The sequence below is a fragment of the Dermacentor andersoni genome, chromosome 2 (genome assembly GCF_023375885.2).
Source record: "Dermacentor andersoni chromosome 2, qqDerAnde1_hic_scaffold, whole genome shotgun sequence".
In the NCBI taxonomy this organism is placed as follows: Eukaryota; Metazoa; Arthropoda; class Arachnida; order Ixodida; family Ixodidae; genus Dermacentor; species Dermacentor andersoni.
This window is the reverse complement of record NC_092815.1, coordinates 250,950,672-250,975,487: the sequence shown is the minus strand read 5'-3', so window position 1 is coordinate 250,975,487 and position 24,816 is coordinate 250,950,672. Positions and strand designations below refer to the sequence as shown.

The window sequence follows — 24,816 nt, the reverse complement described above, 5'->3', positions numbered from 1 at the left end:
TTCCCTGCGGCTGAAAGCAGGCTCCAGCATGACGCGGCGATTCATTGTGCGTGACCCATGTATAGAACCACATGTCACTGACGTCACACTGCTTGTACTTAAACTGCTGTGGAAATAAAGGCGGGGCTTTTCTTCGCTTGCCTGCGGGTTGGACTACAGTCGTCTCCAGTCTTTCGCCAATCGCGCACTGATAGCAGCACGCGCCGCTATGACAATGTCAGCAATCGAGGCCACCTGGGGCTGTGACCTTGGGCATAACTTCTGCAGCTGTTCTCATATGACTGCTTTGATCTCGTGCAGGTCATCATTGCCTAGCACTTAAGCTTCGGTGCAGTTTGTTGCGAGTGCACGGCAGTTGTATTGCCTGGTGCCCATTTGAAGCGTCTTCTCGATCGTTGTGCCCTCCAAAAGAAATTCAGCAAGAGTCTTGGGTAGGTTGTGTATCAATCCGGCGAATAGTTATTCTTTCATACCCTGCACCAAGAACCGAACTTTCTATTCTTCCGACATGTGGGGGTCGGCGTTCTTTGGTCCCCATCTTCATGGCCACTTGGCCACAATCTTCTTTGTTGCCTCAGGTAGAAGACCATGTTCAGAGGGCAGGTACTTTAGCCTGCAGCTTCCTCAGTGGATACGACATTGGGGTTTTCTTCGCGGTCGTTGCATCCGGTACATGAACGCACCTCCAGCAAATGTCGTGTGGTAGTGACGGTCAAGAACACAGTAGCAAAACTGTGAATGGCGAACCGACTCTTTATTGGGCAAGCCTGTGCCCAGAAAAACAGACTACACTCAAAGCACAACGATAGCAGCAAACACAGTCGGCGACTGTCGTATGTTCCAGAGTAATCGCTGGTACCCGCGTGTCTTCCAGAAAGTACCCCACATTTTGCGTCGCACATAGAATCAGATTACACAAGGTTCAGTAACAACGGACAGTGGATAGAACCATCAATAACAGTTGAGAAACTTCCGATACATGGGGGCGAGTCCTGTACTAAATGACAATATTTGTTAGACGGTGAAAAGCAGTCAGCCGAGAAAGATAAACAAGTACACGTGTCAATATTGTCCATGCCACCAATCTGTTTGCACCCAGAGCCAGATAATTTCATTTCTAAATGTGACATGCGAAGCCAGCAGACAAAGTAACTGGGCTCACCTTGGTCAACCATGTTCTTGTGGACAATTTCGCTCTTCTTGACAACCTTGATGGCAAAGACCTGATCTTTGTTGCCCTTCTTCTGTGCCAGGTACACTTTGCTGCATGAACATATTTCATCGGTGAGTGAGACAATGAATGTGTCATTTTGAGACAACCAATCATATGAAGACAACAAGCAATTAGAGGGGCCAACAACCAATATTTATGATGTCCATTTTTTTTTTTTTTTTTAGAATAAAGGAAAGCTTACTGGTCAGACTGTCCAATGTTGCCATGGTAACGTGAAGAATGCCATAGAATATTGTTCAGAATTTTTCAATTTGTAGACTCGATAGTGTAGACTCGAATTTGTAGACTCGATAGCAGAAAATTTGGTGGGGTGATGAAACGAGGAAATTTGCAGGCGTGAGTTGGAATCCGCGCAAAAACAGGGGTAATTTAATATCGCTGGGAGAGGCCTTTGTCCTGCAGTGGACACAAAAACAGGCTGATGCTGTAAACAGTGATAGGTAGGCACGATAGCAATTCTACATTGGGCATTGATGGGAAGCACGTGATTAGTGCCAGCCTAGCCGTAAAAAAATTTGTATTTTTTTTATCAAGCAGATTTTCATGTTGTTCATGGTTCCTGAAATGTTGAATTGTTGTTGGCAATAATAGCTATGGCAAAGCAGTCCTACGAGAGCCTGCAAGATGGAAGAAAGTTTCCGAAAGGGAAAAATCGTCATCCACCCGACTGTAGCACGAAGCTGCAGAGGAAACCCATACGGATTCTTCAGAAAAAAAGCTTTACAGTTGAAGAAAAATTCATCCTTCCAATAATAAGTTCATGCTTTTGTGGTTTCCTGTCCAACTGCTTTGGTTGTAGACAAGTCAGGTTCTTTTTACCCAAGCCAGTCCAAGTTCTTAAATGTGAAATGCTTTTTGTACAAAAATGCACTGAACTGTACTTTTATACATGGAGTCAAGTGTTTAACAGGAAACAACCTGGCCAGGTAAAGTCATAGTAGAATTATAAGTATTGTTACGGACCAGTAAAACTACGAACTTGAAGTTTTGATGCCTGTACTTTGTTTAGAACTTTTTGCTAGGCTGGTTGGTGCATGGATATGTTAGGAAGAGGTGCACGTATGAAAGAATGAACACAGGAAAAAAACTCTGTCCTGTGTCCGCCTTTTTAAAAGCCCAACTCTTCATAACAGTACCTTGTTTACAAAACAGAAATTGAAAATGGTCATTGCTGGAACAGGTAATGTACTCTTGAATATGTGCCAAAGTGACTTTGCGTAGCTGAGGTGGAGATTGCCATCGATTCTGTTAAGCGTGTTGTCAGTAGTCCGAATGATGAGTGATTCTACATGAAGCCGTGATGACACATTTGGGTCTTTTGTCAATAGTGTTACAGAAGGATGAATGAAGAGAGGAAGAAGATTGCGAGACGCTGGCTGCTGCATGTTGTTGGCGGTCAGCCATCTTGTCTACGCTGACTCATCCTGTATATATATTGTAAATGCAGTCTTTATATACTCCTAACATCCCCGTAACAGTACGCTTGCGCTATCCCAATCTATGGTCTCTTCAGAAGCCTGGATGTGCTCCACTAAGGCATTTGTCAACATGTTTCCTTTCTTGACTTCATTCTAGTGTTGCTTCCCAAATGTCTGTTTAAATTTTCAGTCTCGCTGATATAGATGGTTTGCAATCTGCACATGGTAAATTGTCTACAACACTAGAAAAATTGCATCGAGGCAGGGTGCCCTTCTCCGTTGACAAGATTCTTTCTCAGTTTATTTCTTGGCACATGCGCTATATGCATGCCACCTTTCCCAAACACATGGTATGCGGAGGCTTCACTTACCGGCGCCATACAGGGGACTGTAGCATGCTTTGTTAAAGGGGCCATCAAACACTTTTCCAGCCACCGTTTTTTGGTGGCAGGTTACGTGGATTGACGGTTGAAGAGATAAATGCAACAGGAATGTCCATTTTTAGAAAAACTTTTTGTGCGCAAAACATACAGGGACAAAGAAAAGGAGCAACACAAGGACGAGCGCTTTCTAACAACTGGTTTTATTTTCAAACAACCACCTGCTTAATACCCACAGATCTGTGCGATCCAGCCAACAGAGCACTCTAATAGCGCGTATAACAACACTTGTGATAAAATTTTCTTGGATCAGCGCTACCCGGTCAACATAAGAACAGTAAAGCGCATAAAACAAGCACTTCAGATGAAAATGCGTTAAAGATATGATGTCAGGAGCAAATTCTTTTTACCTAACAATGAAACAGAAGGATGACTGATGCATTTTCCCTTTAGTTTTGCAATCCAGTGAGCTTCCACAATTTCTCTCGCGGTTTGATTTCAATGCCGTTTAGGCCAAATGTGTCCAAGCGAGGGTGTTGGCAGATTCTGGCCGCGAGGTTCCTGCATAAAATGTTGAATCCCTTAGAAGTACAGGATCCGTATTTATTAAAAAGCTCTGAAGGCCTTGTGAATTTTCTGGCATCAGATAGTACAAGTTGCAGCTGGGGATTCAACATAGATGTTCAAGATCTCTACTATTCCTTGCGGCATGGGCCCCTAATGTGCCGTGTTATTGATTGCATAACAAATGAGAACGACGAGGTGTCATTCCGCAACACGTGCGGGATGGCTGTTGAATCCTTTCTTGAACTTCTACATTTTTATTTAGCGAATACACACGTAGGATTCTGTGATGAAACGTATATAAAGGCAAGGGGTGTGTGCATCAGGTCAAAGGTAGCTCCCATCCTTAGTAGCATTTTTCTGTGAAGCAGAGACAGAAAGCTGGCAAAAGATTTAGAAGGTGTAGTATATAAGGTATACAGATATGTAGATGACTACTTGATTTTGGGCTGTTGCGTAGACAAGGATGCTTTCAGGAATAGGGTAGTAGAAGCGTCTAATTCTCTGGGCAAGGGCTTGACATTTACTTTGGAAGTACCAGTAGATAATGAGCTACAGTTTCTTGATGTCAAGTTTGAATTTCTACCGGAACATGTGTGCGGGTCATTCTCACCCCAAGCTGGAAAACCGCAAATGAACTATGCCTCAAACCAATCCAGGCTTGTGAAGCATGGTATAGTCATTTCATGTTTCCGGTCAGTGTTGTTGAAGTCATGTTACCACACTGTAAACATTGCATTTCTTGAGCAAGTTGACCGTTTGAGAAAGGCTGGGTACCTGCTCGCTGTGATGCTGGCGTCATGCGCTAGACTAAATAAAGAACTTAAACAGAATAAAGAACTACGCACAAAGAATCAAAGGCAGAAAGATTTAGCTTCCAAGGTTTGAGTGATTCCGTATGTGCATGGCCTTTCACACAGACTTAAAAAGGTGGCTGGGAGTTACGAAGTAAAAGTGCTGTTTTCGGCTAGAAACAAAATAGGTAGTGTGTGTGCTAGGGTAAAAAGTAAGTTCGAAAGTAAGGATGATGCAAAGAAAGAATGTAGAATTAAGCATCCACGTAAGAACCAATTTTTCGATTGCGCGAAGAACGCTGTGTATCAGATTCTTATGACGTGTGGTCATGTCTACGTAGGGCAAACTGCGAGATGCACTAACGCGAGACTAAGGGAACACTTGTCTAGTCTTAAAGGTCGCCCTAGTATGCATTTGGCAATGCATTGTCAAGAACATGCTTGCTCACCCTGACTTAGAGGCACCAACATATTGTTTAGGCATAGAAATCAAACCACGGGAGAAATTGTGAAAGCTCACTGTATTGCAAAACTAAAGGAAAAATGTATCAGTCCTATTTCTGTTTCATTGTTAGATAAAGAGAATTCGCTCTTGTCATCATATTTTTAACGCATTTTCACCTGAAGTGCTTGTTTTATGCGCTTTACTGTTTTTATGTTGACTGAGTAGCGCTGATCCAAGACATTTTATCAAAAGTGTTGTTATACGCACTACTATTAGCGTGCTCTGTTGACTGGATCGCACAGATCTGTAGGTATTGAGCAGGTGGTTTTTTGAAAATAAAACCAGTTGTTAGAAAGCGCTCGTCCTTGTGTTGCTCCTTTTCTTTGTCCCTGTTCGTTTTGCACACAAAAAGTTTCTCTAAAAATGAATCTGTTCCAACTAGGCTGACCTACAGTTATACAACAGGAATGGCAGCGATAGGGGTATGCAGTTTAAGTTATCCAGCCAAGAAATTTCAAAATACAAGAAAAAAGATGCATGCCCTCAACTGAAATTTTGCTCAGCCATCTTTACACAACATACACAGCACAGCGCTGTGTATGTCGTCTCTCGCAGTCCTTGTCCTTTGCGCTGTACGTTATTTTTTATCATGAATTACCAACTAGCCCAAGCAACCACCCTAGTTCACTTCTTTCCCCATTTGCTGACCAGGCTGGTCAAGCAACCTGGAACTGCAGAACGACTTTTTCTTCCGTTCAGTTTTAGTTCAGCGCAGCACCACACACAACAAAAAAATCACTGCCCCTTCCAGTCTATGAAGATGGTCAAACAGCAAAGCTGTGTTAGTTATGCAGAGTGTTGCATCATGCAAGTCAAACTTCACAAGCAGTCTATATTGTAAATCTTTTGTTTCACCATTCTTTCACCTCATTTTCGCTTTGTATGCTTTACGTGGTGAGCCTGCTTTAGGAGTGCTTTATTTTTTTTTTCAGTGGTTCTCCCAATTTCTTTTTTTTTTCTTTTTGCGTGTGAGGTTTCTATTTGTGTTTTGCCGTACTTTTTTTTTCGCATGCAAGTTGCTCCACCCCTTTTTTGCGTGCCAGTAATGACTATAAGCCATACAGTACCATGTGTGAAACCACTAATCCAAAGCTTCATATATTCAAATTCAAATTCAAGTTTATTTACCAAGGCGCAAGGCCCACCACTGGAGATGCGGGCGCTGCAATCATTTTGACGACTGGTTGGATTGGTTTGACAATTGATGCGCCTGCCGGCACTTCTTGCTGGGACTAGAAGTGCCGGCAGCCATGCGCTCCTAGTATCGTGTTTCAACCTCTGGGCACTGTTCGTTGGCTGCAAACCGCCAGCATAACATTTGTTTCTTTTGCGGCAGGGTGGAATCAATCGCCGAAAAATTCTATGTCGGTCTGGCTCGATCGTCAAAAATGCATTGCATGACAACTGTATAAGATTCGCGTATAAAATAGCATTCTCAGAGGGAGAAAGGGGTCCCTCCAACCCCTTTCCCCATGTGGAGTTCTTTTCCTCTCCCGCTAGGTCACGTGGCCCCTTTTTAGCAAAGTCCAACAACGACGGTCCAGGGTCAAACGACAGCCCGGGAGCAAAGTAGACATGTGTGACGTTTCAACGCGACCATCACCACAGGAGAGTGGCAGGAAGGGAAACTGGATACACAAGCACTTGGAACGCCGACAAACAGAAGGCGGTGCGAACGTGGACATGGCCGACGCAGCTTGCACAGTGGCAAATCTTTGAGAACTATCTACCTGAGAATGGGACCGCTGGCCTGAGGAGCCGGCGGAAACTAGACAAGCATGACATTTCGACGGGACCGCCACCACGGGAGAGTGGAGAGTAGATGTGCAAGTATTTTGCTGCTGTAATATGTCATTGCTTACAGTATTGCTCGTGCAGGAACAAATACTAGAAATTAGCCGAGTGATGGAGGAAAAGGTAATAATGGGGAGGAACGAAAGAAATTGTGTACTATTTGTCTTATGCCTTGTTGAAGGCAATTATACAGTGGTCACCATAAAAGCATCGATGCTTTCACGGACTAAAGGTTACATGTTTGTGGCACATAAAAGAAACTTAATTTTGCTATTGTACTTTTTTCCCTATTGTTTCCTCTGTTCTTAGAGCACAAAATTATGTCATTCAGGCCCAGTCCCGCTCGAAAGCATCATTGCTTTGGTGGGCTAATGAAATATTTGATTTGTATATCTTATGTTCTAAAAAAAAGAAAGAAGTGCTTGGAACGCCGACAAAGAGAGGGCAGTGTGACCATAGACATGGCTGATGCAGGTCGAAGCATAGTATCTGTTCTTAGCTTAATATCTGATACGGGTTCTATTTGGATGCAAGACAAACTTATTTTCGCAAATTGGCAGAGTGCTTGAAGCCTGCTTCACCTCCGCCGGGGTTCGGCCTGGTGCTGCACTATCTTTGGGATTGGCCCACGGTTTTCGCTAGTGCAGAACAAAAATGCACGGAACCCTAGCCATAAACAGCTTTGCTGTAAAAAGGGAACTTTGGCATGTGTGCAATCGATGATGGCATTACAGTGCGACATAACATCCCAACCTAGGATGATTTCGAGCAAGCAGGTGGATAGTGCAACAAACTCAATCCTGAACTCAATCCCCCCATGATAACGGGAGCCATGCAGGCTGCTAGAGGTCAAAAGACTTGTGCGCTTGCTGTTTGGAGCAACTATCCATCCACTGAAGTTGTGACCTCTCTTAATAAGTGACAAAGTTTTTCGTGCATTACTGAAACTGCAGTTCCAGTGTCTACATGTCAATGTAGAAATATCTTCAATAACAACTTTGACAATGCTTGTAGGCAACAAGTGAGGACTTCAGAATTTTTATGGTGACCCAGCTCTGGCCACAGAAACTGTAGCACTTAGTTTTCCAGTTTGGAAGGTGCAGCACAAGAATGCATTGAAGAGAATGAATGATGTGGTAAGGATGACTAACAGGGGACGGATGATGGAGAACTAGGTGTCAGAAGTGCTGTAGAAGGCTGTAGCTCGTCGGCGCAGCGAGTCATTCTGGAAGTGGCAGCAGGCAATTCTAAGCAAGGTCAACATGCCCAGGCAGCCACAAGCAAAGCCTATAGGCTGATTGTCTGGTGTGTACCAAAGATTTGCACCAGTAGCGGTGGTTCAGGGAAAAAAGAATTATGCAGATTCCACGAAGCAAAACTTTCTGATCTGTGTGCTTTGATTGGCGATAATTAAAGGTGATATTGACGAGGAATGTTTAATTTCTTCAGCGTGTAGTCCAATACAAGAGTGGTGAGTTAATGTTAAACATTACCTTGCTTGCACCACTGCTGTTTGTCTGCGCCATTGTTCATAACCTCTGAGAGGGTTGAGCATTGTTATTGCCTCACATGGCACATCAAATTGAAATGAAATGAAAGTTTATTTTCCATCTTGTAAGGTACAGATCTTGTAAATTACAGATGGGGGGGTGGAGGAAAAAAGCTGTCCATTGTGGCAGAAGTCTTAAACTTTAATTGAATTATGGGGCTGCACGAGCCAAAACAACAATCGAATTATGAAGCTCACCGTAGTGATGGCCTCCGGATAAATTTTGACACCCTGGTGTTCTTTAACGTGCACCTAAATCTAAGAGTTATTGCATTTCCCTCCCGTCGAAATGTAGCTGCCGTGGTTGGGACTGAATCCGCAACCTTGAGCAATGCCATAGTCGCAAAGCTACTGCGGTGGGTACAGAAGTGTTGATTTGGCATGCGACCACTTCCGTAGTGTCACCTAGATCCTATGATGCTTTAATGTGGCTTTGTAGTTGCATGCCCTGCATCAGTTGTCCACCTAACAAATTTGCATGGTGTTTATTTTTCAGAAATAGCAGAAATGTACCATACCGCACCTTCTGTTTGACCGCTACCACTGTTGTGTCTATAGTAGTAGCATTTGCTTGCCTTCTTACGCCATCTTTTCCCTCTCCCGCTACCAATGACAAAAAGGCAGTAAGGATGGCCATATTACTTCCTCCCGAACAATTGCTTTGACCTCAGCAAAAACCGACTTGGAGTGACAGTCAGTTGGGAAAATGACCCATCATACAGAAAAGTGCAGCCAGCAAAATGTGTCGCTTTCACAGCTCATCATAGCTTTGGCACAGCTGTATAGCTTCCGAAACAGTTCCTGGGCCCTTGAAAAGAAGCATGTGCGAAACACTGTCAATGCCCTTAATCATTTGTTGGACTTTATCAGGCTTTTGCGTCGACACAATGCCATATTTGCCCTCTATGACAATATAGCTTGTCAGTGTCCCATCCGGCTATTGATCCCGTTAACTCAAATGTTGTTCAACATATACTTTGCAAACAGCTGGACGATCAAACACATCAACAAAGATGGCCTTGAAGGGGAAGTTTCCCTTGTGATGGTTAAATTGCAGGCTCGCAAGGTCCTCCAGGTTTGTTTTGTTTAACTTTATGGCATCGTTCCACTGGTTGCAGCACTCTCCCTCCCTTATGATGATAGTCTGCTTTTGAAGTCACTGCCTGTAATGCTAAATCTGGCTGGATTTCTTCGTGAAGGGCACCAGAGATGACGGGCTGTGTCAAGAACATCTGCTGAACGACATTGGGCATGGTAGTCGCAGTGCCAGGACGGAGTTCCAGGATGGTACCTGCGGTAAGTACCCCGCACCTCTGCCAATTATAAGGTTTGTTGTATGGGAGAACCATTGGTACAAAGCATAAGAACTGCACAGCGTCTGAGCCAGACTGTTTTCTTCCTGACCTGCACATTGTCTATTCAACTGGCTGTGGTGCTCTTCCTTTCACAAGGAAAAGTGAAGGCAGACAAAAACGGCAACTGGTGGGTTCTATATTATGCATGTGATACTCTACCAGTATGCTTTCATGGCAGCCATCCTCGTGTCGGCTTTCTTGTGCATGTGTACTAGATCAAGCGCCCCTCAACACCATGATGGCAAATGTGCAACATCCTTTAAACCACTAGCATTGCATAGTATGTGAACTTAACAGCAGGCAAACAGCCAATAAACCTTTTGTGAAGAGGTTTATTGGCTATGGACTGAGAGCAACTAATGCAGTGGTCAAGCAGCAGCAACAGTCCCAGCCCGAGCGGCAAATCCCATTCCCAATGCTGGTGATCATGATTGGCTAGCGCTTGTCATGTTCACAACAATTACCCCCAGAAAGGAAAAGAAGTCATCCTGGTGACCTAAGAATTCACCACGATGAGCAGGTAGTAGTAAGTCTTCAGGCATCGCACATAGACAATATGTGGTTCCCGGCAGCACAAGTCTGAAGACTGTGCGACTGGTTCGATTATATAATTTATGGGAGATGTGTGCTCAATGATGCAGTAAGGGTCTTCGTTCTTGGGCAGCAGTTTTCAGTAGTAGCATTCGCAGGAACTGACAGCCACACAAGCTAGGAAGGAAAGTGGGCACGTCAGTGTTATCGGAGGGGCTGCTTTTCAGGCATTCCTGGTCAGATAAAGTTAGGGCCCATGCAAGTTCGCAGCACTCTTCAGCATGCCTCACAGTGGCAAAACGGGCACACACTTCGATGCATCAGGCCGGCATGGAAGAGTTGCGTCGATAGTGTGCGATGGATGGCAGCCGTACAATAAGAAAAATGGTGAAAAAACAGTGGTGCTCTGTATTGCAATGTTGTATGCGTAGGTTACAAAGAGTCACCTGTACAAAAATCCTGTACAGTTCTTGACACAAAAATCTGTATGGTCAGAGGCAACATACATTGCAAGCATGTCGTCAAGTACAGTTGAAGCGTTCAGCGCTGCTCATTGTATGCTGGTTTGAGGATGATAGGCATTAGCTGTCTGGTGAACACGGCACTGATCGAGGATGGCCTCAATTACTTCGGACAAAAAGCGCACCTGCGATCACCGAGCAGTTTCTGAGGTGTGCCAAGTCAGAGAATAAAGCTGCGAAGAAGGAATGACGCAACGTTGCACACTGTAGCTGCCGGTAGGGGGGCGGTTTCAACGTATTACATGAGGTGATTAACTGCAACAATGGTCCAGCGGTTACCAGCAGTTGTTAGGGCAAGTGGCCCTTACAAATGAATACCGACATGTCCAAATGGCCATGCATGGCAAGGTAGAGGCTGCAGAGCACCTGGCAATTTGGGGGCAGAAGATCTGTAGTGTTGGCAATCAGGGCAAGAGCGAACAAACTTTCGAACATAGCTGTACATCCCTCGCCAGTAGTACCGCTGTCGAAGGCATTGGTAAGTTTTGAAAACTTCCAAGTGCCCACGCTGCGGATCAGCTTGGAAAGATGTGCAAATTTCAGAGCGCAGGCTTCGAGGTATTACCAATAACCATTGGCTGCCGTCTAAGAAATAATTATGCCAGTGAAGCGGTTCATCCCAAATTGTGAAGTGGCGAGCTTGGTGATGCAACATGCAAGTTGTCAGTTGTATGGACACATCAAAGAGAAAGGCTATAAGGGAGGCAATCCAGTGGTCCTTGCGCTGCTCAGAAGCAATGGTTCCAATGTCAATGAGACGGAATGGCAGACTGAGATGTTGAGGAACAGGAAATGTTGTTGGGCAAGGGAAAGCATTACAGGGTGTCGGCATCAGAAAGCTGGCGCCCATTTCGGTGCATGACGTGGATGTAAAAGTCTTGTAGCCAAAGTGCTCAGTGAGCAAGGCGACCTGAAGGATTTTTCAATGATGAGAGCCAATAGAGTGCATGATGGTCTGTGACGACATCGAATGGGCACCCATACAAACAAGGATGGAACTTAGTAATGGCCCAGATGATGGCTAAACATTCTTTGTCCATCAAACTGTAGTTGGTCTCAGCTTTGGTCAGTCTTTGACTTGTGTATGCAACAACGCATTCAACGAATACAGGTTTACCTTGCACAAAGACAGCACCAAAGCCGACCCCGCAGGCGTCCGTGTGCACTTCCCTAGGGGCTGTTGGGTCATAATGGCACAACAGAAGGGGTAAAGTAAGAAGACGGCGCAGGTTCGTGAAAGCGTCCTCGCGCTGCGATGACCATGAGGAGAGAATGGCATTACATCTGAGCCACCTCGTCAGGGGTGATATGATGGCGACAAAATTTAAAGTGAACCGTCTGAAGTAGGAACAGACTCCAACAAATCTACTTTGTTTTTTTATCAATGTTGGTTTAGGCAATTCAGCAAAGGCGCGAAGTTTGGTCGGATCGGGGAGGACGCTGCCCTTGGATACAACATGACCAAGTATTGCAAGCTGTCTTGCTGCAAGGAGGAACATCTTCAAGGCCAGCATTTTAAGCACGTCAGGACACATTTGAGCTGCTAAAGGTGCATGGTGAAGTCCGGAGCAAAGACAACAACATGAGATAGCACAGGCATGTGTGCCACTTTACACTATGCAAAACTGTGTCCATCATGCACTCAAATGTTGCGGGCGCATTACAAAGTCCAAAAGGTGTTAAATTTATATAAGCCATCAGGCATAACAAATGCCATCTTTGGCAGGTTGACTTCTGCCAGTGACACTTGCAACATCCCAACCGCAAATCTAATGAAGAAAAGAATTCCGCGTTTTGCAGTCAGTGGCATCACCTATGTGCAATGGTCTTGTTAAAGCATCAATAATCTACACAGAAGCAAACAGAGCCATCCTTCTTTGTAGCAAGGACAACAGGAGATGCCCACGGACTATATGAAGGTTGAATGGGCTGGCGACGAAGCATGTCAACTTGCTCATTGATGACATTACGCCCTGAAGCAGATACGCGATACAGCCGTTGTCGCAATAGCGGGTGGGAGCCGGTGTCAATGATATGTGTAATGGTGGACGTGCGGCCCAAAGAAGTTTTCGTGACATCGAAAGAAAAACTAAATTCATTTAAGGGGCATAGAAGCTGTGAATCCTAAACTGGTGTAAGATCATCAGCGATAGAGGGATTAAACACATCTGCGGACGTTGTATAGATGTAGATAAAGCACGCACGGTAGGGTGGCTGGCAGAGGATGCATTATCTGATACATCAGTGACTTGCTTGTCATCAATGGCTTCCACATTGTCCAGGCATTCTGCTCGAAGCAGTGTCACAGGATACGGAAGCAGGTTCGAAAAAGATTGCTGCTTCCTTGCGTAATGTCAACCGCAGCAAAAGGTAGCACAACAGATTTTCATTTAAGGAACAGGCCAGATGGAGAAAACAGTGTGACTGCGTCAGAGAAGCTGCTGCTGCACACGGGCAGAAGTGCTGAGGCATCGGTGGGAATGTTCGTGTCTTTCTTCACAAGCAGTTTACAGGAAACGGGTGGAACATCAGCTAAGGTCACATTTACTATTGGTGATAGTTCAACTTCAGCACATGTGCAATGAGTGACAGCATTATGGTGTGAAAGAAAGTCCAAATCGAGGATAACATCATGAGAGCACAAAGAAATAACAATAAACTGAATGCCATACAGAATGTCCTTGATGATCACAAATGCCATGTACGCTGTGAGAGAGTAAACATGTTGAGAGCTTGTGTGAAAAGAGAACCCCAAAAGTGGCATCATAACCTTCCGAAGTGAGCGGCAGAGTTTTGCATCCGTAACAGACGTGGCGGCTCCAGTGTCCACGAGAGCCCTTGCCTCGTGGACTGCAACCATCAGTTTTCCTCTTCTCGAACCACAAAATGAGGTCGCATCGGTGATAATGAGCGGCAATGTGAACAAGGTGAACAGCGGGTAACGGGCACTTCGAGCAGCTGACAATGCCGCTGACGAGTCGCAAGAGCTGCGAAATGGCCTTGGCCACGGGACGTCACTGGACGTATCACGGGACGTCACTGGTGGTGCAGCACCAGTCGATTGGGAGCGTCGACAAAAGCGAGCGATATGACCGGTGTAGCCACAGGCAGAGCATATTTACACGAGTGCTTTTCACCATCTAACAAATGTTATTGCTAAGCGCGGGACACGCCCGCATGTACCGGTAGTTTCTTGAATGTTATCGGTGGTTTTGCTGTTATCATAGCTTGTGTAATCTGATTGCATGTGTGATGCGAATCGTGTAGAACTTTCCTGAAGACATGCGAGCACCACACATAACTGTGGAACCTTCGATGACTCGTGTATAAAAGCCAACGCGCTAGACCAACAGATCAAATTTTTGATGATCGCCAACTGTGTTCGCCGCTATCGTTGTGCTTTCAGGGTAGCCTGCATTTGAGGGCACAGGTTCTCCCAATAAAACATTAGTTTCGCCATTCACAGTTTTGCTCCTTTCTTCACCGTCACTACCACCTGACACCTGGTGGATGTGCTAGTTCGTTCATGTACTGGACGGCCCTGACAATCCGTGATCCAAGCCTGGACCACAAAGACAACACCAACATCATCCCAGATCATCAAGCAAGCCACTGACTGCAACAGCTGCTCCCGGATCACGGACTTCTACCTGAGACGACCAAGAAGATCGCGTGCCAAGACAACCCCAATGGCTGCCCCAGCGTCCCCCATTCTGCTGCAAAAACCTCGGGACCCACCAACCTTCCATGGATCGTCGACTGAAGATCCAGAATGCTGGCTGGAGGCCTACGAAAGAATTGCCACGTTCAAGGCCTGGAACCCTGACGACAAGTTGCGGCACGTATACTTCACCTTAGAAGACGCCGCCAAAACGTGGCTTGAGAACCGAGAGTTGACCCTGACAACATGGGACCTGTTCGGCAATCGCTTCTTGCAGACCTTTACGAGTGTCATGCGCAAGGAGAAGGCCAAAGCTCTCCTAGAAGCCCGAGCGCAACTTCATTAGGAGAGCATCGCAATCTTCACAGAGCAAATGACTCGTCTGTTCAGACAACGACCCCGACATGCCAGAAGAGAAAAAAAGTTCTCTACAGGATGAGGGATATCAAGCAAGAGCTCTTCGCTGGACTGATACACAACTCACCTAAGACAGTTTCTGAATTTGCTTCCGAGGCCACAACCATAGAGAAAACACTCGAAATTAGGAACAGGCAGTTCAACCGACGCACACTCCCTATGAACTACATCGTAATTCAGCCATTGGGCACCGCCAACTAACGCGAGACCATCAAAGCAGTCGTGAGAGAGGAGCTTCAGAGGATATCCCCAAGATCGCAGCCTCAGGTTGCCTCGATTGATGACGTCGTGCGACAAGAAATCCAGCAGTCATTGGAACTTCCTGAAAGGAAGCCGGCATCACCAAAGGCCCAGCCTGAAGCAATGACCTATGCCGCCGTCACCCGCTGCCAAAGAAACCCTCCGCGCCCATGCCAGAGTGCCTTAACGAGTTCCATCGTCTGCCTCCGCTACCGCCTCCAGCTCGCCCACCTGTCATCCAGCGCAACTACCCAAGGGAGACAGACATCTGGTATGCTCCTGACCATGGCCCGCTCTGCTACCACTGCGGAGAAGCGCGCCACATCTACCGCTGGTGCCCATACCGCAAAATGGGACGAGGATTCACGGTCAACTTGGCGAGCCCACAACTTGGTGAGTGGCCATGTGTCATCACCGACTACATCACGGCCACTCAATGGCGCCCTCGATGACAGTCCCGTTCACCGTCACCATGCCGCTACCTGTCGCCATAGCACAGACCATACAGTGGCCCAGCCCGGGGTCGGACCGTGAGCCCTTATCCGGAAAACTAAAAGCAGCAAACAATGAAAGTGCGGTTGCTGTTTGTCAAACTGACGAAGATCCTCCGCCACTGCTATCCTGACAAAGCCTAGAATCAAAGAATACGCCGACAAAACGTCTGGAAACGTTACAAACCCAGGTTAACATGACACAGCCTTGATCCAAAGCCAAGACCAAACTGCATCGCCAGACAAGGAACCACCAAACTTGACGTGTTTCGTAAAGGCTACGCAGTCACCGCTTTAATGGACACAGGAGTCGACTACTGCATCATGAGTGGACCCAGTGCCACCTAGTTGAAGAAAGGTAACAGTGCATGGTAAGGCCCTCAAATTCGGACAGCTGGAGGACACCTAATAACGCCCACTGGAATCTGCACAGCAAGACTTACCGTTCATGACCAAACTTACCCTGCCACCTTAGTTATCACCCAACAGTATTCACGAGACCTCATTATAGGCATGAACTCCCTGAACCAACACAGCGTAATCATCGACCTGAAGTTAAAGTCGATAAAGCTATCTGAAGATCAAGCGATACCGCTGGAGAGCCTTCGTAGTCACTACACCTTGAGTGCGCTAGAAGATCAAGTGAGCATCCCACCTGGCTCCAGCATTGTCATTTCCATCAGCACCGAAACACCTGCAGACGTAGAAGGTGTCATCGAGGGTGATCAACGCCTACTGCTCGATTGTGAGATCTGCGTCGCAACAGGGATCGCTCGATTGCAACTTCAGCCAGGAGTTTAAGCACGTCAACAAGGGCATGATGATTGCATACCTCAAGAAAATTGGGGAAACCAGCAATGTGTTTGTACTCTCGGATTCTGCTGCAACTACCCCGACGACCACAGTTTCTGAACCAAACTTAGCCATAAGTCCATATCTTTCTCTGAGTAAGCAGCAACAGCTCAGAAGTCTCCTCCGACAATACGACTGCTTTTCAACGTCATAAAGGATTCGACAAACACTAATTGCAAGGCATCGCAAATAACCGAAGAGTGCACTCGACCTCTCCACCAGAGCCCTTACTGAGTTTTAACACAAGAATGTGAAGCTACAAGGCAACAAGTCAACAAAATGCTGCACCACAACACCATCCAGCCGTTGAAAAGCCCATGGACGTCTCCTGTGGTCTTGGCAAAGAAAAAGGACGGAACCCTCTGTTTCTGTGTCAATTATCGTCGACTGAACAAAATCACAAAGAAGGATGTATACCCCTCCCACAGATAGACAATGCATTGGATTGGGTCTGCAACGCAAAATGCTTCTCGTCTATGGATCTCAAGACTGGCTACTGGCAAATAGAAGTCAACGGTAGAGACCGAGAAAAAACTGCCTTCATCACACCAGACAGCCTCTACGAATTCAAGGTCATGCCATTTGGTCTGTGCTTGGCGCCTGCAACGTTCCAGCGCGTGATGGGCACAGTGTTAGAAGGTTGAAGTGGCAGACCTGTCTTGTCTACTTGGATGACGTCGTCGTCTTCGCCGGGAATTTCAACGATCACCTTAGGAGGCTTGCGACAGTACTAGAGGTCATCAAGCCATCAGGGCTCACTTTGAAGCCAGAAAAGTGCCACTTTACTTATGATGAGCTTCTGTTCCTAGGCCACGTCATCAGCAAATCCGGAGTACGCCCCGACCCCAGAAAACAGTTGCCATCGCAAAGTTCCCGCAGCCCATCGACAAGAAGGCAGTGCGTATATTTCTTGGCATGTGTGCCTGCTACAGGCGATTTGTCAAGGACTTTTCACGCATCGCTGAGCCGCCGACACAGCTAACTAAATGTGACGTCGAGTTCAAGTGGGAAACGCTGCAGGCCGACGCATTTCAAGAACTCAAACGACACATGCAGTTGCCGCCCGTACTTGCGCACTTCGACGAGCACGCCGATACTGAAATCCATACTGATGCCAGTAACCTAGGCCTTGGTGCCGTCATAGTCCAGCAGAAAGATGGACTTGAATGGGGGAGAGCTTATGCTAGCCGGTCACTATCAAAAGTGGAAGGCAATTATTCTATGACCGAAAAGGAATGCCTCGCCATCATTTGGACTGCAGCAAAATTCCGCCTTTAATTATATGACAGACCATTCAAAGCTGTAAGCAACCATCAAGCGTTGTGTTGGTTAGTGAATTTAAAGGACCCTACAGGACATCTGGTGTGGTGGAGCCGCAGACTGCATGAGTATGACATCACTGTAATCTACAAGTGGACAAAAAAACTGATACTGATTGCCTATCACGCACCCTACTAATCCACCGCCACAAGACAAGGATGACGACGCCTTCCTTGGAATAATAAGCGCGGAAGACTTCGCTGAACAGCAATGAGCAGACCTATAGCTAAAAAGCCTCATCAAGTATTTGGATGGGGACATCAACGCTGTTCCTAGGGCATTTAGGCGGAGATTGTCTTCTTTCTCGCTTCAAAAACCCCTACTCGTGAAGCAGACCTTCACACCAGTCCGCGCCAACTATCTTCTTGTTACCTCAAAACTCCGTCCAGAAGTACTGCACGCTCTACATCACAACCCGACGGCGGGGCACCTTGGATTCTCCCACACACTATCGAGGATACAGGAAAGGCATTACTTGCTGCACCTGACTGCCGAACGTCGCCCGTTACATCAAAACATGCCGAGACTGTCAGCGACGCAAGGCACCACTAACAAGGCCAGCGGGATTGCTACAGCCGATCGAATCCCCTCGCCGACCATTTAAGAAGAGCGGGATGGATTTGTTGGGACCCTTTCCAACGTCACCATCCGGTAATCAGTGGATAGTCGTGGCAACGGACTACCTCACCCGCTGCGCTGAAACTAAAGCTCTGCCGAAAGGTAGTGCAGCTGAAGTGGCGAAATTCTTCGTCGGGAACATCCTGCTGCAACATGGTGCCCCTGAAGTCCTCATCATTGACAGAGCAACGACCTTTACAGCAGAACTCACCCAAGCCATTCTCAATACAGCCAAACAAACCACAGGAGGACAACTGCCTACCACCCGCAGACGAATGGTCTTACGGAGCGCCTGAACAAGACTCTCGCCGACATGATAGCAATTTTGTTTACTTATTTTGATTTATTTACATACCCTAAGGGCCCCGAGGGGCATTACATATGGGGGAATTTACACAATCCAAATTTGCACCCCATAAAACAGAAAAGAGAAAGGCACGCACAGAAAACCAGCACTACGTACAGTTGCAAAAGGGAGAAAACATCACGGTAATGCAACATTCGGCTTGGCATAATACAATTCGATAAGTATGTACTCTGCTAACATGGAAATCTTACATGAATCGAGTCATAGTCTTCACATTCAAATTACTGCACTGTTCTTGGTTCAAAAGGGGGCAAGTAAGGTTTTCTGGAAAGGAGCAGTTTCCCTTATTGTCACAACGCTTTCCAGTAACGCATTCCATTCTTTAATTGATAACAAAAGGGGGGAAGTTTGATATTTTACTGTTTTTGCGAAAGTAGGTGATACCTTGTGTATGTGATCGGTCCATGTGGAAATATGATGCGCTCGAACAATGCGTGTTGCCATGAATCCAGAGTCACCAAAATATTGACACGTGAACTATCTTTTATGGGTGAGCGCTTTTACCGTCTAAGAAATGTTATCGCTCAGCGCAGGACGCGCCTACATGTATTGGAAGTTTCTAGAATTATCTATGCTTCTATCCACTGTCTGTTGTCGCCGAACCTTGTGTAATCTGATTGCATGTATGCGCAACGTGAATGGTGTAAAGCTTTGTGAAAGGCACGCGGGTCCCAGCAATTACTCTGGGACATTCGACAACTGATGTATAAAAGCCAATGTGCTTGACCCGCTGATCAGATTTTCGCCAATCGCCCACTGTGTTCGCCGCTATCGTTGTGCTTTAAGTGTAGCCTGTTTTTGTGAGCACAGGTTCGCCCAATAAAAGTTAGTTTTGTCTTTCACAGTATTGCTACTGTGTTCTTTAACGTCACTACCACGTGACAACATAAAGAGTGGAAAAAAGACAAACATAAGAACCTGCATCTAGTGTCAAGGTTTAAAAGATTAAGTGTGCACATTAAAAGGGGAACGCTGGTGTATGTTGAGTAAGAAGATAAAATAAACCTAGCAGCCTTATTCTGAACTGATTCCATGCATTTTGTAAGACTAGCGTTATTTGGATGCCATATGATTGATGTGTACTCTAAAGAAGACCTTATCAGGGATGTGTATGCATGCATTTTCGTTTCCAAGTTTGCGAGTGATAGTCGGTGCTAAGGGGGCCTAGCTTTTTGAAGGCTTTTTTCGTTAGCTAATCTACGTGTATGTCCCCAAGCTAAGTCAGATGTGAAAAATACTCCCAAATGTATGTCAACGTCGAACACAAGACCTGGGATGCCGTCCTGCCGTACGTAACCTCTGCTTTCAACACAGCGGTGCAAGAAACAACAGAAATCATGCCGTTCAAGCTGGTTTACAGCAGGAACCTGACGACGACTCTCAATGCCATGTTGCCGCAAGTCACTGACGAAAAGCATCTTGACGCCGCCACCAATTTCCAGTGCACCGAAGAAGCCCAACAGCTCGCCCACCTGCGGATCAAGAACCAGCAGAGGACCGACAGCCGATACTACAACCTTCAACGACGCTACGTTTAGTACCAGCCCAGTGACTGTGTTTCGGTTCTGACCCCAATATGCCTACGAGGACTTAGCGAGAAGCTTTTACGCCACTATTTCGGATCCTACAAGGTCCGACGCATTGGTGCAGTCGACTACGAGGTCGTGCCCGACGGCATTTGACTATCACAGTGGTCACAGTGGCGCCACTCAGAACCTCAAATAGTCCATGTTGTGCAACTTAAGCCATTCTACCAGCACTAATGAACTCTGAGAATTTGCATAGCTGAACTTTAAACGTTTCTTTTGGACTGTGTTAGCCTTAGACTTTGTTTCTTTGTTGTGTCCTTTTGTGTTTCACTCACCTGTTATGTTTGTAGCATCGGGACGATGCTTTTTAAGAAGGGGGTATTGACACATAAGAGCTGCAAAATGGCCTTGGCATGCCTGTATCACAGGACGTCGCTGGTGGTACAGCAGCAGTCTATTGAGCACGCCGACAAAAGCAAGCGATGTGACTGGTGTAGCCACAGGCAAAGCATATTGACACGTAAACTTGTTTATCTTTTACAGGTGAGTGCTTTTTACCATCTAATAAATGTTATCGCTCAGCACAGGACGCACCCGCATTGACCAGAGGTTTCTTGAATGTTAACGATTGTTTTGTTGTTACCGAAACTTCTGGAATCTGATAGCATGTGTGATGCAAATTGTGCAGAATTTTCCCGAAAACATGCAGGCACCACCAATTACTCTGGCACCTTCGATGACTCTTGTATTAAAGCCAACACCCTAGAACAGCAGGTCAGATTTTCGATGATCGCCAACTGTGTTCGCTGTTATTGTAGTGCTTAAGTGTAGCCTCTTTTGAGTCCATTAGTTCACCCAATAAAACACTAGTTTCACAATGACAGTTTTGCTGCTTTCTTCACCATCACTACCACGTGACAATACTGGCTGATTGTCGAACGTACGCCATGAGTTTGTGACGGCACGTCCAGTCCACATCACAGGACTCGGTGGCCGATGCACCAGGTGAAACAGGACGACGACTTGTGGTCTGCACATAGGTACTACGTGGCCATAATTGAGGGGTGGAGCTGTAGGAGTAGGAAATGGTGCCACCATTTATGGTCAAACCCACAACGATTGTGGGCGTCAAACTCATGGCCTTTGGTGGTACCAAATAACACGACCAAATTTCAATGGCACCAAATTTTATGGTGCCACCATTGATGGTCGTACCCATGACCATTAGTGGCCTAACCTTTGGTGTTAACTAAGGCACTTGAAACCACATTTGGTGGGACTAAAATTCCATGACACCAAAATTTATTGCGTCACCATTGATGGTCGAACTTACGACCATTGGTGGGAGTCAAATCCACAACCTTTGCGGTTAATTAAGGTGAGGTTATTGAAGGCACAGGTAATTAGAATAGTTATTTAGGCACACGAACCCACGACCTTTGGTGGGTGTGTAGTCCACGTTTTTTGGTGTTAATTAAGGCACAGTTAATTAAGATGCACTCGAACTCGCACCCCTTGGTGGAAGTCAGACCCACAACCTCTGGTGTTAATTAGGGTGAAGTTAATTAAGGCACCCAAACCTACACGTGTCCTTTTGTGGGAGGAAACAATAGACAGTAACAAAGCATTCTAATCAGAATGTCAAGTAATTACGTGAATGTCTCATGAGCATGCAGGCTTTTGCCTTCATCCTATTTATCGTATGCGAAAGTGACTGCGAAACTTGTTTTTAGTTGACAATCATATAGTGAAGTCGGAGAAAGCTAGTGAAAGCTAAATGGTAGAGCATAAAACGCATAATGTGGAAGATGTGGGTTTGGCTCTCACCTGTGGAAGTTTTTCATCCACTTTCATTTTTCTTTTCCTCGTTGCCTCTACAATTAAATTAAAGAGAGCAATAAATTACCCCTGTGATTTTCCTGGCTTCGTTGTCTGTTGGATTCCACCCCCCTTCCCCATGTGGTTGCAAATATCCCCGATTAATTTCCGGACTGAGTACGACATGATGTTTTAATATGAAGCGACTGAAACTGATCTTTTCAGAGATTATCAGCTTGGTGGTTACTCAGGCAGTTGCCACATCCTCAGACAGGACTGGACCCAAACTGCCAAAGATGACTCCCTTCTCTTATTACCTATGCAAACAGAGCAAGTTTGGAACAATGACCAGATAGTGTATAATAACAGAAATCTCATTGCCACAGAGAAACTTTCTTACCTTCAAGTAACTGTAAAAGATGCTGAGTTGCAGGCCTTCAAACAACCGAGGGCTGAGATGCCTTTAGTATGCTACAGAAGCACTTTGTGAACAAGACACCCCTAGAACAAGAATACTTTGCAAAGCTGCACATGCTAACCCAAGATTCACGTATCTTGTGACACAAGGGCACTTTCAAGCATGTACAATCAGGTGCTCCACACCCGCAATCTGGAGTGAAAAATCATCCGTCTCATCTCTGCTTCGCATAATTGTTTTTGCTCACTACAAAAATTAACACAAAGAAAACGGCAACCAACACAGGAAGAAGACACAAAGCTGTCCATTTTTTCTTCCCATGTGAGTTGTCCTTTATGTTTGCACTAATTTCCCTCATCAGTAATGCAAGACCAACCAGCTGAACAATTCTCTTCCACATAATTGACTTTGTTGTTCAAGGGACATTAAAGGAAAATATTAAGTAGAGCTAGATTGAAAGATTAGACTTTTAGTAATGAATTTGTCATTTGTAATGAAAACAGGGCTTTTGTAAGCAAGAAAACGATGAAAATGAAAATAGATGTGGCACCATTTGTTGTCAACTATGATACCTCAAGTTGTTCGTTCAATTTGCAAAAGATTTGTGTGTTACTTTACAGCAGCTTATCGTGCTGTATGAAACAACAAAGACAATTCTTTTTGTGTCTATGTAACCCCACCTGCATCATCCTTTTGAATGCAGCAGATCCCAAATAAAATAAATAAGGATGCATAATATTAGCCTTTTTTGATTCCCCGAGAGCAGCCCTGTCCTGCCACTGAAAACTGCATGGCTTTGCTTTGTTTAATACTGCCGAGGCAGCAACATGCCCTGCCCGCTGTTGGATACGGACCCTTTTCCTGGCATCACTCAAGTTCGCCGACCACATCCAATCGCCGTCGCATTTCAATTATGTTGCACCAGGGCGCGTCTACCACGTTACCGGACCCGTCAGGTTGGCGACCCCCACGTCATGCACCGTATGTCGACCTATTGTCTCCCTCCCTGCTTGACTCTTCCCAAAAGTGCAATGGGAGGCTGGCACGGTTCCAGGTAGTTGATCTTGGTCCCGAGCAAAGCTGTTTTGCGGCTCTGGAGGGTCGTTCGAGGACAACCAGTCTCCTCCATTTGAGCGCTTCCAGGCGAGGAGGCGACGCCGAAGGCAAGTGAACCCTCAGACAATGGAGCCCTTGGAACGTCCCCATTGGCCGAATTTGACGGCACTTGCACGGGCACCTACCATTGGAGGATAATGATGACACCTGAGCTGGCTCGACAATTGGCTGAAAATGACGTGACCCTGAGAGACCGAAGGGGTTGAAAGCAAGAGACAGGGACAAGAGTTTTTTCATTCTTCTTTCCACGGGCGGCAGCATCTGATTTGCTGCCGGCTGTCGATGACTTTATGACTGTTCATTACTTCGTGTTATTACTGTAAATAATGTAAATAAACGTTCAGTTCTCAAAATCCTCCTCAACGCTGGCCAACTCCCACACTCATCAGTAAGATCTAATAACTGGTGGCAGCGGTAAGGATGAATCTTCGTCCAAGAAGTCCTGAGGAACTGGGAACAGCAAAGAAGCAAGAGCCTTCGACCCAGGAAGTCCCGAGGAACCGGGAACAGCAGACAAATGAACCGGATGGTGTGGTGCTACATCTGTGAGTGATCGTATGGCTTTTATCCTTTTGATTCGTCAGACTTCAAATTTTGTGTGCTTATTTTGGTGGTTCTAGGAATCGGGAATTTGTTGCATATTTTGTGTTTGCACTAATTATTTAAGGAAAACAGTTCTAACCACCAGTCGGGGCAGCTGCCATGAACCTTAGAAGGTTCACGAGGTCAGACTTGTTGATATTATTACGATATCATCGAGCGATGCTCGAGGAATGAGCCGCCGCGAGAACGACGACGAAGTGGGTCTGTGCCCATGGCGCGAGCGAGTGTCGGCCTGGCTCAAGTGTACATAGCCTGTATATAGCCTCTTTCATCTGTGTACTTCCACACGTAACATTCTGGAGATCAGCGATCCCCGTCCTCACCACGGAACTCCGGAGTGGTCGGTACATCGAGCTTGTCACCATGCCTTCCGGTGACGAGACCGCCTCTGCAACGGCTTCGGCTTGTCCGATTGCTCCAATCATCACGGTTGCCCAACATCGCGACCCTGGTGTGTTAGCTTCTGGAGGTGAAGCTGCCTTGTCGACCCTGCCCTCAAATCCTCTCCTCACGTTACACACGAACCAAAACCTTTTTGACGTTGACGTTGATGGCTATCCTGTCACGGCACTCATCGATACAGGTGCACGTCTTTCCATTATGACTGCTGCCTTCCGACGAGGACTGAACAAGCTCCTCACCCTAGCGTCGGCACGCGTCGTTTGCGTTGCGGATGGCAGTACTGTGCCTATCATAGGCATGTGTACACCACGTGTTAGCA

The 24,816-nt window shown here is 46.1% G+C and overlaps 1 protein-coding gene, 1 long non-coding RNA gene and 1 pseudogene across 6 annotated transcripts in view; 2 read left to right on the top strand and 1 right to left on the bottom strand.

Annotated features, from left to right (window-relative positions):
- Window positions 1-24,816, bottom strand: part of gwl (serine/threonine-protein kinase greatwall) — a 441,324-nt gene that overhangs the window by 392,928 nt on the left and 23,580 nt on the right. For all 5 annotated transcript variants that reach the window (XM_055075653.2, XM_055075651.2, XM_055075650.2 and 2 more), the window contains exon 3: window positions 1,163-1,263. In XM_055075653.2, coding sequence (XP_054931628.1) covers window positions 1,163-1,263 — 101 coding nt within the window. The remainder of the gene's footprint in view (window positions 1-1,162; window positions 1,264-24,816) is intronic.
- Window positions 5,207-21,023, top strand: LOC129387020 (uncharacterized). The gene is made up of 2 exons (XR_008614347.2): window positions 5,207-9,534; window positions 19,926-21,023. It is a non-coding gene; the product is annotated as an uncharacterized lncRNA (long non-coding RNA).
- LOC126540015 (U2 spliceosomal RNA) lies at window positions 7,151-7,324 on the top strand (annotated as a pseudogene).